We start from the raw sequence: 17,212 nt of genomic DNA on the forward strand, positions 1-17,212 counted from the left end.
GACCTGGTGATAAGGTATGGCTCTCCTCCAAGTACATTTGTCTGAAGATACCTTCTTACAAATTAGGCCCCCGTTTCATTTGTCCCTTTGAAGTCCTGAGTCAAATCAACCCGGTTTCATACAAACTAAGATTGCCTGCTTCTTTACGTGTGCCTAGCTCGTTTCATGTTTCCCTCCAACCAGTAGTTTTGAGCTCCTTCTTTAAAGGCCCGGGTACCACTACTGATCCTGTCTCTGAGGATGATGTCATTGAGGTAGAACGTATCTTGGCCACTAAGAAAGTAAGGGGTAGGACCTTTTATTTAGTGGGCTGGAGGTGCTTTGGTCCTGAGGAGAGGTCATGGGAGCCTAGAGAGAACATTCAGGCCCCTCTCCTACTAAAGAGATTCTACACAGGCTTGAAAAAGAGGGGGCGTAAAGAGGGGGATACTGTTACATCTGTGTCTGTAACTCAGCGAGACACTCAGCGGAGTTCCTGTCCTCAAGCTATGAGGGCCGTATCTCTGCGAGACCACCGACGGGTCCTCGCTCTCAATCCGTTGCCTGCTGTCTGTTGCTTCCTGGCATGCAGCCAGCACATCCCCTGGTATTAGATTAAGGCCGTGTGCTCTCTAGGTCTCTTAGAGACAGCGTGCATTTTTCAAAAAGAGTAACCAATGGCAGCGCACGGATTTCTGTCCCCTCCGCCATAGGGAGGACGCAGATGCAACGATTATCTACTGTTGCTAGTTCCGGTTCTGTGTCTGCTCTGACTGCGCTTCTACAGTATTCCGTCTAGTACTCTGCTTAGGTTGGTTTCACATTAGCGTTTTTTTGCGCAGCGCATCGTGCGCATCCGATCTCATGCATTATGCGCACCTATGTTTAACATGGCGTGCGCATGGTCTTGTTTGCACGCGTTCGTCTGTGTTTTCGTGCGCATGCGTTTTTTTCAGGTGTGCGACTAGATGCACCGGACACAACTTGTTGCATTTTTGGGTCCGCCCAAAGTCATTAAAAAACCACATGCGTTCGCTTGCCAGTGCCGTAACTATAAACTTCGGGGCCCCGGGGCAAAACTTAATAGTGGGGCCCGTCAACATTTCAATTACTAGAGGTTGTGCGGAACGTAGTGAAGCCTGCTACACATTGTTGTATACAGCACACAGGCTTCACCACGTTCCGCAAGACCTTTAAGGGTGTGTGCACACGCTGCGGATTCTGCTGCGGTTCCGCAGCGGTTTTGGCTGCTGTGGGTCCGCAGCAGTTTTTGCTGCAGTGTACAGTACCATTATTCCCTATGGGAATAAAAAAACGCAGTGCAGACGGTGCAGATTTTTCCGCGCAGTTTTTCTGCGGTTTTGAAACCGCAGAAAGAATTGACATGTCAATTCTTTCTGCGGATTCCGCTGCGGTTTGCCATCTCCTCCATTGAGGAGATGAAAAACCGCACGGCAAAACCGCAGAGCAATCCGCAGGTAAAAGCGCAGGTATTTTGACCTGCAGATTTTACAAAATCCGCACGGCCAAATCCGCACTACAATCCGCAGCGTGTGCACGTACCCCAATAGATTTTGTTTATGATGCAAGTTTTAGAAGTTAAATATTCAGTGAATATGTTTGGAAAATTAATAAGGTGAATAATTCCAAATATTGCACAATTTTCAAATAACTGTATGTTTATTAAATATTAAGACCACAGGTACAGCAGTCACTATTGCTCCCTCCTGGTTGTGAGGAGAGACTGAGTGGGGGTTGTACACAGCTCTGATTATTGAAAACAAGAGGCAGATGACTCACTGAGATACTGCATGACCCGGAGACGGGATGAATGTGCGATTATGGAGACTTCCTCCTCCCCTCCCCCTCGCAGCAGTATAGACCTGCAGACTGGAGAGGGGCAGGGCTTCTCACAGTTTGTCACAGAGATATTTGTGTCTGCTGAGACTGTCTCCTCTCAATGCTGAGAGTTTGTTACAGTGTGCACTGTGCCTGCCTTGCCAATTCTGTGATCTCCAGACTAACATATTGTTACAAATCTTGTGCTATGAGACTCTCCAGGCCAGTGCAGGTTTCCATTCATTGACGGCTGGCAGAGCTCCTGGAAATTATTGAAATGAGTCTCTTGTCCTCTGGGTGACATTGTCTGACAGGAAAGTTTGCCCCCTGTACTCCCCCAACCCCCCCCCCCCCATCTTGACACAGGTGCAAACCTCTCTCCATGTCACCTACCCCCTCACGGTGCTGGCACATCCCAATCCCCATATTCCACCCCCCTCCACACGATGCTGGCACATCACCCCCTCTCCGTGTTTATAGTTTATGGAGGACTATGGGGGTGCAGTATACTATATGGAGCACTATGATGGTGCATTATAATGGGTGACTATGGATGATGCACTAGAATATACGGAGCCAATTATACTATGTGGAAGCCATTATAATACTGGGAGGGCTCTGTGGGGGGCATGATAATACTTGAAGGACTATGAGGAAGCCTTTATACTTTTATGGAGGGCGATTTAAAGGGACACTGTCACCAGTGTCACTTACTGGGCTGCTCAGTGTAGTTTTCATAAAATCACTGTTCAATCAGTTTGAGATTAACATTTGAGTACTAATCAAATAGTCCAGCACATTCATTTACTGCTAAATATGAAGCAGGGAAAACAGTAATTTATATTAAAATTACAGCAAGCAGCTCAGCAAGTGACACATCGCTGGAATCCGGGTCTCTATCTCTACATTATGCTGCTATCAGATGGCATGGCAAAATCCTGGTGACAGTGTCCCTTTAAGGCTGTGTGGGGGCCATAATACAGTGTGAAGAGATGTAGGGGCCATTATACTGTATGAAGGGCTGTGTGGGGTTCACAATGGGAATCATACCGTAGAAGAGGGGTAGTCTTATACGACAAGTATATTCCAAACTCTATATTTTAATTGGAAAAGTTGGGGGTCGTCTTATACGCCCAGTCGTCTTATACGCCAGAAAATACGGTAATACTAAATACTATCTACCTACACACGCACTACAACTACTATATGCGCGACAGACTGCACTGACGATCCGACACTGACCGATGAGCAATGGCCAATGAGCAGTTCATCAGTTGGGGTAAACAAGACCTCAGTGTACGTCGCGCCGCGGCCGCTGCCTGAACTACTGGCTGAGTCACCGCCTGGCGCGACACCACACGATCAGCTAACAGTCTACTGTCTGCCATAGAGCTCCTGTTACTAAGGCCTCTTTCACACTTCCGTTTTTTACAATCAGTCACAATCCGCCAGGTTTTGAAAAAAAAACAGATCCTCAATTTTTTTTTGAGGATCCTTTTTTTTCCCATTGATTTGCATTAATGGCGGATTGTGACGGATTGCTGTCCGTTGCATCCGTTTTTTGTGAGGATCCGCCAAAAGTTGGTGTCCGTCACCATCCTCAAAGATTTCAAAACGGAGCTTGTAACGTTTTTTTCTCTGGCGGATCCTCCAGACACTCATTTAACCCGAAATTCTTTCTGGGTGCCGGACAAAAAAAAAAAAATCTCTCTCTCTCCAGCGATTCCTTTAAATTTCTTCATTTTCAGGATCCGTCTGAAAACGGATCCTGTGCCATCCGTTCACATCAGTTGAGAACGGATCCGCTTGTCCGCCTTTTTGGCGGATTATAACTGATGCAAAAAACTGAAGTGTGAAAGAGGCCTAAGCGAAATAGCGTTTCCCCATTTAAAGTATAAATGAACAAAAAACATTTACGCTTGCACTTTCATGGATCTTTTCGTTATTTTTATTAAATTTAAACTCAAATAATATAGGAGCTGGGTATTTTATGAGAAATTAAAGTATTAAAATACAATTTTATACCATCAGTTTGGGGCCCCGGGGCAGTGCCCCGGCTGTAGTTACGGCCCGGTCGCTTGCGCACGGATTGCGCCAAAACAAAGCATTACAGTCTATAGGAACGCAGGCGTGCGCACGCCTGTGTTTTCGTACGCATGCTTTTTTTTAATTAACTTGTCTAGACAGTGGTTTAAACCACCCCCTACACAAAGAAACATTGTTTGGGGGGGTAGTGTATATAAAAAGGTGTTGGCACTGGCAGTCCACTACTCTACAGCCTGCAAGAGAGAACCATCCTACAGCCTGTAAGAGAGAAGCATCAACTGGAATGTCAGTATTAAACCTAAGGTCTGCCTGTCCTTTTTTCTCAATTTATTATGTACTAATGTCTTTTTTTCTATTGCAGCATGTTTTCTGGAGAGGAATTTCAACCGGCCCCTGGTAAACTGGCACAAGCGGAGAGTGAAGTGAGTACCTTCCTTCCCTACTGATTGGTAAGTATTCGCTATGGCATAAACACATGTGGCAAATTAATTTTTTTTCTTTTTCAGACCTAATCGTCCAGTCAGCGGAGGAACAGCAGGAGTAGCCAGTCCAAGTGAACAAAGTCAGAACCCGTTGGCGCTCAATGAAGGACCGCTTCAACAGGGATGTACGTCAGGAGAGCCGGGTTCCCAGTGGTGCTGCGGCAAGGATCTCAACCAAATACAGTTATCATCAGGCGTTGGCCTTCTTAAGAACACCGGTCCTTGCCAACAAATCGTAAGTATTTTGTTGCATTGTATTGTGTTTTACTCTGTTTTTCTATTCCAGAAGAGTTGGCGCTTTGACTATTGTAAATGCATTATACTAATGTTTTTCTTTTCTTTTCACAGCACCTGGTGCAGCAGCCTGGTACTGGAGCGGTCCTTCATCGAGCTGCCTCGGACCCGTCCCAGCCATCCGACAGCCAAGAAGCAGCTTGCGGGTCGGCACCACAGACAGCTGGAGACCAGGAAGCTGGTATGTCAGGTGTTCCCTTGTCCCAGGTCTCTGCCCCTGGTTTTGCGGGTACTTCCCGCCAGTGGCAGAAGGCCTCGGACAGGACTGTCATGCCAGAGTTCCTTCACTTGAACTCGGTCTTTCAGAATGGCCTCAAGGCGCTGTCAGACTGGAAAGTGGTTTTGCCCAAATGGAAACACACTTCCAGGCTGTCGACCATTGCCTTGATCGTCTGGAAGCCAACTTCAACAAACCAGCGCACCATTTCTTTACTCAAATTGAATGGGGCATGGCGGAACACCTTAATACTGATCTCCAGCTGAATGTGATGCAGGCCTGCAAAACTGCTTACATGCAGGCTATGCAGCAGAGTCAGTACGTGCAGCAGCCAGTGGTCGCATTTCCAACTGTGCCACCACTGACTCGCTCCACCTCAATACCGACTTCTGCTGCATATCACTGCACGGCCACCTGCATGCAAAGCCACGCCTGACACCACTGCACCACCCAAAGGCCGAGTGCAGCTGGACACTCCCCCCACCACCACCATGCCAAGCACCGTTCCTGCCTGGTCCGCCACCGCTCCTGCCTGGGCCACCACCGAGCAGCAGCAGCAGCTGGGGGACCCACATTCATTATTTGCCACTACAGACCCTGGCAGGACCTCCACCACCACTACCAGCATGCCGCAGCAGCTACAGGATCCTGCCAGGATGTCCCCCCAGCTCCAGGAGGTCCCCCAGCTCCAGGCAGGACACAACAGAGACGGGCCACAGAAAACATAAAAGTGCCCACAAAAAGAGAAAAACTCTTACACTCCCTCCCCCCTCACCTCACACTGTGTCTGACCCGCTCCATGACTCCAGTTCCATCCCTGAGCTCCCTTCCCCCACTACTTTCGTCACCCCTTCCCCTAGAACCCCTTCCTCTTCTGTAAGCCATTCCTTGCCCCTCCACACCCCCCAAGTTGCCACCATCTTCCCCCAAACGTCGCTCCCAGTAAATTTTGTATTTTTTTTTTTTTTTTTTTTTTTTAAATGTCATTTTGTTTTCCCCTAATACTGTTTGGTTATTGTGTATTTCGCCGCCTACACACACTGCGCTGTACACTTTGTGTTTGTGCCACGACATAGCTCCAGTACTGATACATGTTTCTTGTGCCAGTCCTGGAGGTATGTGTTGTCAAAAACACAAATATATGACTTGTATTTTCACCACCAGTCTCTTCAGTCTGCTAATATTGGTCAAACTGAATATAGGATGGTGGTTAGTGCAAGGCATATCTATTCTCACCTTGCAAGGTATCATAAAGAGTGAATTGATGATGGTGCGTTTTGACCATAATCATTTCACTCTTTGGGACACAAGGCTAGGGGATTCTAGATATACCTTGTAATTAACCACATCTATTAAGTCTGTGGCGAATAGACTGGAGAGATGATGGAGAAAATACACGTCATATCTAAAATACCCTGGCCTGATATAATTATTTAGCACACCTGGCCTGATGAATATACCTATGAGTTGTCATCTGCAGCGTCGCTTCAGTCTGCATTATCTACTGCACAGAGAAAACCAAAAACAAAACAGATACCCTGAAATAAAAAGTAAAAAATAGATAGCAAAAATTGCATGAATGTAGTAATAATAATAAGGGTATTTAGTTAACATAATTTTGATCAAAATAATGTACAAGCCATCCCACCATGTCATGTACTTAAAACCTTTCCACCTGTCAAGTGATGTAAATGCGAACCACGACAGAGGGACTGAACCACCAGTAATAGCATAGGCCAGACAGGATGGATTTTCCAACTCAGAAACAGGGCGGTCACACCCTTATATGCACAGAATGCGCACTGAACTGACGTGGCAGGATGGATTGTACATTATTTTGATCAAAATTGTTAACTAAATACCATTATTATTACTACCTTCAAGCAATTTCGGCAATTTATTTACTTTTTATTTCAGGATCTTTGTTTTGTGTTTTGTTTTTCTCTGTCTAAAGGTCATGTGTTCATATGCATTTACATTTTGCATACACATTTACTTTTTCAGCTCAGACCCAGTTTTTCATTATCTATTGCACGCAGACTGGAGAGATGCTGGAGGTTAATGCATATGTGTATTCACCTGCCCAGGTGTCATAAAACTCTGAAGTCATGATGTGGTTTTTTGGGCATCCTCACTTCAGGATAACACCAGGCCAGGGGATTGTAGAAGTTGTATAAACCTTTATCATCTTTCCAGTCTGCATGCATACTGAAGCGACAGTGGAGATACTCCAACTAATATTTATACTCACATGGTCAGGTGTCATAAAGAGTGAAGGATGCTAGTGCATCCCAAAATCACTATTTGTAATATCAGGCCAGGTGATATAAATATTAGTTGTATTATCTCCACCTTCGCTGCAATCTGCCTTATTGAACACAGACTGGAGAGATGATGAAGGTCATACAACTTTTCTATCTAGAATCACCTGGTCAGGACTCCTAGTAAAGTCAGGATCCACAAAACACAGCATCCTGAATTCACTGGACACCTGGGCAGGTGATCATTGTATTGGAGTGTATAAAGACAGTGCACTCGGTACAGGTATCAAAACAGGTTTTTTATTAACATACAAGAAAACAATTTTACACCATTTCATCTTGCCATGCCAAACGTCCTACATCAGAGATAAAGTATGCCGCAAATTGGTCCCTCATTTGGCTAACTTCAACTAATGACCTTAGAGGGTGCTGAGTGAAATCAGGCAATGGGTTGGCAGCTGGTTCATAGAGTTCAAAGTTAGGGCGCTCTTTAGCCATAATAAAATTGTGAAGAACCACACACACTTTCACCACCTCATCCACTGTTTCCAGTTTAAGTCTGTAATTAAATATTTTTCTCGTGTGTTCAAGTCCCGGATGGAGTAGGGTTTAAGCAGGTTTTGGCACATTTGAAAGGCATCATCCCCAACCATTAGAAATGGCAGTGGCGGACCTTCGGTGTGGGGAAGAGGCTGTGGCAGGGGGAAACTAAAATAGTTGCCATACAACCTATGGCCCATGTCCGAGTTTTTAAAAGCCTGGGAGTCATTGCCCAGGCCAAGTGCCCCAATGTCCACCGCAACAAACAGTCTGCATCCGCAATGGCCATGAGTACTGTAGAAAAGTACTTTTTATAGTTATAGTACGCCGATCCACTTCTTGCGGGTTTGGTTATCCTGATGTGTTTCCCATCCACGGCTCCCAAACAGTTGGGGAAATTGCAGACTGTCAAGAATTGATCCGCTATTTGAATCCACTTTTCCGTGGTGGGCAGGGGCATAAATGCTGGACACAACGCCCAGCAGGTGTCCACAACTATTTCCGACAAGGTGGAGATTCCAAGCTGGTACTGGAAGTGGAGTGATGTTCGGGTCTCTCCAGTAGCCAGGAATCTGCCAAACAGAGAGAACAAAAATTAATATTTATGTCTAGGGTTTTGCAAAACACTGAAATGAAAAAATATTAGTACATGGCATAACAATAATTCTGAGGCCTTTTGTTTACTACATGGCAGAACAATAATTCTGCAGGCTTTGGATTAGTAAATGGCAGAACAAAAACAATTATGCAGGCATTGGTTTTTAAATATTACGTACCGTAATGTGAACAGGAGCCGTTCCTTTGGAGGAATCGCACGACGGAGCTGTGTGTCCTGTCTCCGGATGGCTCCTTGAACATGACCAAGCAAATCCATGAAGCTTTATTGGGACATCCGGGCATAGTCAATAAATTTTGCCAGGTTTGCCTGGAGCCCGCTGTAGAGGGTGTGGTACGCTCCACGGCTCTCCCGGACTTCAATAATCGGATGTCTCCAAAAACTCCGCTGCCGTCTTTGCTTTCTCTCTCTCAGCCTTTCTTGCTGGCAAGCAAATGCAAAAGCCTGAGACAGCGCGATGTCCAGCTCCAAGTTGAAGCGAAAACTCTCCCAACACAGATCCATGGTGACACAGGAAACAGCAGCAAAATCTGAAGAATTCAGCTGTAACAGGGTCTATATAAAGAATTCCCATGACACACGCCCACTGATGTCCCATAAAGAATTCCCATGACACACGCCCACTGGTGTCCCATTGGTGGAGTCTGTTTCAAGGATTTAACTCCTGTGAAATCTGACACCTAGAGAACGCATGCGCCTAAAAAACGCAAACGCATGCAAACGCATTTTTTTTTGTCGTCATGCGTACACTGATGTGTTTAAAAAATGCTGCGTTTGCATGCATTTTTGCATGCGTTTCTACTTGCGTACGATGCGCAGCGCACAGACGCAAATGTGAAACTACGCTTACACTGTTTCCACAGGATATCAGTGATCAGCCGCTTCAGTTCCGTAACTTAGCCATCCGAACTTCTGCACTATGCCAGTTCCATTTGAGTCAGCTTCCACTTGCATACCCGAGATTATCCAGTCACTGTCGGTGCCAGCTTCTACTCGTATACCCGGCTTCCGCCAGTCAGCTCTACATACCTGTATATTCTGGTTAACCGTTTGTCCTGATGGCAAAGCTGCCACGTGTCTAGGGTCTAACTGGGGGTGGCACCTGTGTCCTCCCGGTACTCCATTCAGATCCTGTTCGAGAGGTCTTACTACGGATACCTTGGGCTCACTAGTCATGCCCCCCGGACCGTGGTCCCGAGGTTCCACTCAAAAAATAAACTAATGTGAACTTCACCACCGGTGCCTCCGTGTACATTAGTTACAGAAGCGACCGTCCCGGCTGAAAACCACTGGTGAATAAGCTGCTGAAAGCGCAGCATCATTCACCAGAAGTGACCATCACTGGCATTTTCCCACGGTCCTGAGGTCACCGCAGTTCAGATGTCACCGCTGGAGAATGATGCTGCGCTCTCAGCAGCTCATTCACCAATGGTTTTCAGCCGCATCTTGGCACCGTCCAGGTCGAAAACTATTTAGCCCCCAGACATAGATTACGACGTGGGACACAACGAGAGACAGGTATGGTATATTGTTGTTTTTTTATTTTCATTACAGGAGATCGAGGGCTTCGCTTGGATTAGGTGATGCAAGTAAGTATGGTTTAATTGAGATTAATAAAGTAGTCTGTCATTTTTTCATATAAATACACAGCCAGAATAAAGTCCTTTAACATATAACTAATTATAGGATTAGTAATGGATAAGTGTCTTATAGACACCTCTCCATTACTAAACCGTGGGCTTGATGTCAACTAACAATACAAAGGTGACATCAACCCCACAAATATTACGCCACTTGCCACCTCTACAGTGCAAGTAGGAAGAGCCGGGAAAAGGCACATCTAATAGATGCGCCTTTTCTGGGCAGCTGTGGGCTGCTATTTTTAGGCTGGGGGGCCTATATCAATGGCACCTTACCAGCCTGAGAATAACAGCACCCAGTTGCCTTTTTTAACAAGGCTGGTGGTCAAAAATGGGGATTGCCCCACAATGTTTTTTTTGTTAATTTATTTAAATAATTTAAAAAAGTGTGACACCAATGCCAGCAGCTTATTTATGCTTGTAAGCTGTGCATGGCAGTGACGTCATGCACTGCTTAGAAGCAGAGGATAGCTGCCAGAATACTCACCGCTCTCCACGCCGGGACTATGTGGGTGGAGAGCAGTGAGTATTCATTGCTATTTAGTAGTGCACACAGTGGCAGCGGCCGGCTTCCTGCCGTGGCCGGGCTTTCACGCGTTCCACTACTAAAGGGAATAAATATTCAGTAACCACTCTGCCCATGGGAGTGGAGAGAAGTGAATATTAATTTCTCTTAAGAAACCGGCACATGTGATCGCCCGGCCGGCGGCTGCGACCACTGTGCCTTAGCAGGCACAGTGGTCGCAGCCGCCGGCCGGGCGATCACATGTGCACGTTACAGAGAAATGAATATTCACTGAGAGTACAATGAATATTAATTTCTCTTTAGCAGCGGGCACAGGCTTTAGCCACAGCAGCCGGCTCCTGTCTCCATTGACCCACTGCTCTGTCGCTCCCCTCCATCTCCTAGGTCCCTTACTCGAGTATAAGTTTGTTTTATTTTGAATTGGGCGAAAGGGGGTAATTTGAACTTTTATGCTTTTATTTTTTTTAAATATTTTTAAAAACATTTTTCTTTAACTTTTGTCATGCTTCAATAGCCTCCATGGGAGGCTGGAAGCTGCCATAGCTCGATCTGCTCTGCTACGTAGAGGCGATGCTCAGATTGCCTCTATGTAGCATAATTAAGAAGACCTCTGGTGGTTATGTCGACGAACAGATGACCCCCCCGATCACGCGACGGGGGTCAGCGGTGCATGCATTTCCGACCCAATGGCCGGAAGTGCGCGTTAAATGCAGTTGCCAGAGTTTGACAGCGGCATTTAACTAGTTAATAGGCGCGCCTATTGAGGGCACATGTCAGCTGTTCAAAATAGCTGACGTGTCCCAGCTCTGATGCGGGCTCACCGCCGGAGCCCACTTCAAAGCGGGGGGATACTGCCATCGGACATATTATACCGTCCAATGGCAGTAAGAAGATAATCCATAGTGTTCCACAACGATCCTGATCATTTTGAGAGCAGTCACATCAGTGAGAGCCGGCAATACACTGACAGGAGGTAATCGCTCCCACAGTGGATATCACTGAGCTGCCGTGAGAGAGGTCACCGGAGTTAATCAGCTGATCAGCTCTGGTGATCACCCTTATGGCACCACTGCTGTGCGGGAAAGTTCTCACGCAGCGATGTCATGAGTGAAAGCTCCGGAGCTGATGAACTCCGGTGAATTCTCACAGCATCTCAGTGATACACTGCGGGAGCGATTACCTCCTGTCGGTGTATCGCCAGCGGCCGGTTAGAGCAGTAACATCTCCTGATATGACTGTTCTACACGTGAGATCGCCGTCTGACACCCGGATTACCAGGACTACGGAGGACAGGTGAGTATATTTTGGTTCATTATTTTACATTATTTCTATGACATGACGGCATCAGGGATTTGGTGTTAGGTGAGTATAATGGGTTTTTATTTGAACGTGTATGTAATTTTTTTTTTTCTTTTTAATGGTGAGCACTAGCAGATACTACACCTCCCATCAGCAGCACCTGCTGTCACTATCAGTGACAGCAGACGTAGCCCGATGGGAGCAGTAGACTCATCAGCCCACGCCTGCTGACCTGCGGTAAGCTTTTTACCGCATGTCACCACTGTGCATCACAGCTGCGGGATCACTCTGACATCATGACCCAGCAGCACTCTGACCGACAGTCTGCGGTAGCGTTACCGCATGTCACAGTCACATGACATGTGACAGCATGATCCCACGGCACTGCGACCGACAGTACCAGCGGTAGCACAAACGTGGGTGACAGTCAGCTGCGGGATCATGGTGACATCTAACAGCATGACCCCGCAGCGCTCTGACATAGTCTTACCGACGGTAATGTTACCACCGATTAGAACTACCGCGCCTGTGTTTCCCACGCTGTCACACAGATGACAGAGTGGGAAACACCATAGGAAGCCGGTAAAAATGCAAAACAAAAACTCAGCAAATCGGCAAACGTTTTTGCTGCGGATCTAACAAACTCAATTGAAGTGAATGGGTGCAGAAACGCAAATGAATTGACATGCTGCAGAAAAAAAATGCACTGCAAATACGCACAAAGTTACTGACCATGTGAACAACACTTCAGGATTGTCATTGAATTATCTTGCATAAGGATTCCATTGTGTTTTTGGACCATTTTCAAAAAATGCAGCGAAAATGTATCAAAAACGCACCGTGTGCATACAGCCTTAGAGATTGTTTACTACATGGTTATTTTTACAGTTGAGATATTTAAGATTTATCTGCAGCATGTGGCTTGCATTAACCACATCCAACGCTTTTCTGGTTATACCAGGTAGGATATGGTACCTTGAAAGTTAATTATTGTTATACCAATGTTTAACACCTGTGGCAACAGGAAGCTTGAATCTTAACTTGTGGTTTCAGATGAGTACGACTTGTTCTTTTAACATGGCACTATTAGGCTAAGTGCACACGTACCGGAACTCTCGCGGAAATTACCGCGAGAATTCCGGAATTCCAGTCCGCGGGAAAATCGCATTTTAAATTCCCGCGATTTTCCCGCGGAAAAACTAGCATTTTGCAAGCGTAATTAGCTTGCAAAATGCTAGCGTTTTCCAAGCGATCTGTAGCATCGCTTGGAGAACTGATTGACAGGTTGGTCACACTCGTCAAACATAGTGTTTGACGAGTGTGACCAACTTTTTACTACTGAGGCTGCCTATGCGGCATCAGTAGTAAAAGATAGAATGTAAAAAAAAAATAAAAAATGGTGTTATTCTCACCCTCCGACGTCCCGCGCATCCGTTCCCAGTAATCCTTTGCGAAAATGCCCGCGAGACTTTGCGATCCCGCGAGAACGGACGTCATCGCGAGCATTTTCGCAAAGGACTACTGGGACCGGAGCGTGAAGAGAAGCGGGAAGGCTGCGCGGGACGTCGGAGGGTGAGAATAGCAATATTTTTTATTTTAAATTCTATTTTTTACAGGGATATGGTACCCACACCCGGAGGACAGTCTCCTCTCCTCCGGACCATGGGTACCATCCGCAATTGTTCTGCTTACTTTCCGCATGGTGTGCACAGCCACATGCGGGAAGTAAGCGGAACAATGCATTCCTATGGGTGCGGGATCGCCGCGATTCCGCAAATTAATGAGCATGCTGCGGTTTTTACCGCAAAGCGATTCCGCCGCGGTAAAAACCGCAGCATTAGCACAGCATTGCGGAATCCCATAGGAATGCATGGGATGCTTATTTTTCGCGTTTTCGCTGCAAAATCGCGCGGTTAAAACCGCCACGGAAACGCGAAAAAAATGCAACGTGTGAACTCAGCCTTATACTGGATACTGTTTTCCAAACAATTTTATTAACATTTTATAACAGAGCATACATAAATGCAATATCGTGAGGCACTCATGACACATGAAAGAAAAAAATAAAAAACAACCAGACTATAAATAATAATAAGAACTCATGGAAACATTTCCAGCCAGCCAGACCATTTCTTTATAAAGGAAGGAAGACAGCCATTCAGCAACGCCAATTTTTGCTCATATGACTTATGTAAAGTCAGCTTTTCAATGATATTGAGTGAAGTGGGCACTCGAGTGGATTTCCAATAAAACGCAATTTCATTTTTAGAAACCAAAAGTAATTGAATAACCAATTTCCTAACAGAAGGATTCAAACGACTTGCATCCAACGAGAGCAGGGCGAACTGAGGAGTCAGTGAAAATTCTGATTGATTTAAAATATGAGAAATAAGAGAGGAGATGTCATCCCAAAAATGCCGAAGATGTGGACAAAACCAATATACTGGATAGTGTGAATCAGAACATTACTACTCCAAAACATAGGGTCACTGAGCTTTGGCAAATGCAATTTCAATGTTGAGTGTAACACAGGGAATGAGGAGTCATGGAATTATGGCAATCAGACGATCAGTAGACATGATAATGATGTGCAAATTATGAAAATAATGATCAAATAGGCAGAACATTTCTCAGACAACTATTAAACTTTTTATAGCATTCAAAGGCTGGCAAGTGTGTACTTTTGTGCAAGATACTCACACTTTACACTGAAATCAAAATGTTTTGAAAACTTTTTCCATTTTTTTTTTTTTATACTTTGCTTATCATTAACATGTCGGTCATTCCTGTGATTTCCATAATTCCACAACTTTTCCTTTTTGGTTTTGCAATTTCAGTGTCGAGGCGTATGTACTGAATTCAATTGACACATTCATCTGTTACAGATTTGGATTTTTTCTTTATGCTGTTCCGTAATATGTTTAATAAATAAAAGGAGACCAATAACTCCCGTCACATCCATACATGCATTTCTGAAAGTATTACCCTTTTTTATGCTGTTGGGGGACGTGCCTTCTGCACACACTGAGTCCGTTACAGACACATTTCTTATTGGTTCTGTCTGGATCTTTCCCTGTTCATCAATGAGTATTTCTAGGTCTCCTTTGTGGAAATCTGTAGAATAGTAAATACATGGAAAGAACTAAAATAATGTGCTATCTTAATATTTTAATCATTTTATTAGTACATTTTGTTTTTATATTCAGTATACAATTAAAAATGGTACAGAAGAGACTTGGAATATATTGTACAGTATTTGCCAAAAGTTTTGAAGCTGACAGATTTTGGTTTTCAGTTTGCTGCTGCAGTTTTTATACTGGCAATTTGCATCCTCATCTCTAGATTATGTAGGGAAAAATCAGATGAATCACAAAAAAAAGTTAAGTATTTCCTTGCCATGAAAGCTCTTACACACAAAAACACCATTTCCACTGAATTTCAGCTAAAAAAAAGACATGCTTACATAATTTCAGCGATTTTCTTGTTAGTTCAGAAAATGTTAGCAAGAAAAAGGCGAGCTCATATAAATCAGTCAGCATGACAGAGCTAACTGGTTGCTTAAAATCATTATCTTCATGGTTGCTTGCAGGGATGGGACACAGGATTGGGTAGTTATTTTCGCTGAGGAGGGCCCCCGCAGACTGTTCAGGACATCTGTTAAAACACCGTATTTTTCGGACTAGACGCACTTTTTTCCTCCAAAAATGTGGAGGAAAATGGGGGGGTGCGTCTTATAGTCCAGATGTACCGGCTATGGTAGGGGAGGGATTTTGGTGGAGCAGCAGGTCACGGAGGCAGTAGCCGGCTACTGCGGCTATCTCCTGTGCCCGCTGCTAAAGATCAATTAATATTCACGGCATTCCACGACCATGGGCGTGGAGGGCAATGAATATTTATTTCTCTTCAATGGCATCCTGGTATGACTGGCCCCACCCCCATCCTGGTATGCATGGCCCCATCAGAAAGGCAGCAACAGGAAATCTCCGGTTGACTCTGTGCTTCCTAGAGAGCAATGAATGCTCTCTGCGCACACAGCCCCAGAGTATTTAGCAATCCGGCAGCTTCACTTCGGCTTGAAAGCAGCGCATGAGGTCCCTGCCATGCGATGCTTACAAGCATTAAGCAGCTGCTGTCCTCGTAGCAGGACGCTGCAAGGGAGCGCCTGGAAGGTAAGTGTAATGGTTTGTTTTTAATGTTTTCTGATGGGGCCATGCATACCAGGATGGGGGTGGGGCCAATCATACCAGGGTAAGGATGACGCCATGCATACCAGGACCAGGGTGGGGGGCCAATTATACCAGGGCAAGGATGGGGCCATGCATACTGGGATTGAGGGCCAATTATACCAGGGTAAGGATAGGGCCATGCATACCAGGACCCGGGGTTGGGGGCCAATCATACCAGGGTAAGGATTGGCCCATGCATACCAGAACTGAGATGGAGCCAATCATACCAGAGTAAGGATGGGGCCCTGCATACCAGGATAGAAATGGGGTGATCATTCCTGCCAGGATAGGGACAAGGGGGGACCATTCCTACCAGGATAGGGATAAGGGGGGCATGCATACCATTCTAGGGATGAGGAGGTATGCATAATAGGATGGGGATGAGGGATCCATGCATGCCAGGGCAGGGATAAGGGGGGGCATGCATACCATTCTAGGGATGAGGAGGTATGCATAATAGGATGGGGATGAGGGATCCATGCATACCAGACAGGGATGAGGGATCCATGCATACCAGACAGGGATGAGGGGATCATATATACCAGGATAGGGGATATTAAGTGCAGAATTGACCACGTTTTTTGCTTCAATTTTTTTTCTTAATATCCGCTTCTAAAACCTAGGTGTGTCTTATAGTCCAAAAATACGGTAATTGCTCTGTGATGAAAAAGGTGAGCCCTACCATGAGTCCTGTGTCATGCCAATAGTAAAGTATCTTGAGCCCATTAATGTGTGGGAATGATTTTCATCCAAGGGAATGGGCTCATTAAACATTTTGCTTAAGAATACTTCCATGAATAACAAACGATCCAGGAGCAATATGATGTTGACAAATGCTTTTTTTTCAGCATGATTTAGCACCATGTCACAAGGAAAAAGTAGTAACTAAGTGGTTCAGTGAACAAAACATTGAAATGTTGGGTCCATGGTTACGCAACTCCCCAGATCTCAAGCCCTAGTCTAGGGTCCAAGTTCTTTTTTATCTAAGCAGTGAAAAAAGAATCCAAAGCTTGTAAAAAAAAAAAAAAAAAAAAAATTGTGCCTTTTTCCAAGACCCGTAGCGCCTTCATTTTTTGTGATCTCGGGTTGAGTGAGGGCTTATTTTTTGAGTGCCAAGCTGATGTTTTTATTTAATTTTGGTGGATATATGATCTTTTGCTTGCCCGTTATTACATTTTAATTCAATGTCGTGGTTACCAAAAAAAGTAATTTTGGCGTTTTGACTTTTTCTCACTACGCTGTTTAGC

General features: G+C 45.2%; 1 protein-coding gene across 3 annotated transcripts in view; it reads right to left on the reverse strand.

Annotated features, from left to right (window-relative positions):
- The window catches only part of MSANTD3 (Myb/SANT DNA binding domain containing 3), a 69,798-nt gene that overhangs the window by 10,632 nt on the left and 41,954 nt on the right, over positions 1 to 17,212 (reverse strand). For 2 of the 3 annotated variants that reach the window (XM_073587829.1, XM_073587830.1), the window contains exon 4: positions 14,725 to 14,853. The exons of the other annotated variant lie outside the window; for it this stretch is intronic. In XM_073587829.1, the coding sequence (XP_073443930.1) occupies positions 14,725 to 14,853 (129 nt within the window). The remainder of the gene's footprint in view (positions 1 to 14,724; positions 14,854 to 17,212) is intronic. 3 annotated transcript variants of the gene reach the window in all.

The sequence above is a fragment of the Dendrobates tinctorius genome, unplaced genomic scaffold (assembly GCF_039654945.1).
Source record: "Dendrobates tinctorius isolate UK_male_01 unplaced genomic scaffold, ASM3965494v1 ptg000102l, whole genome shotgun sequence".
Classification (NCBI taxonomy): Eukaryota; Metazoa; Chordata; class Amphibia; order Anura; family Dendrobatidae; genus Dendrobates; species Dendrobates tinctorius.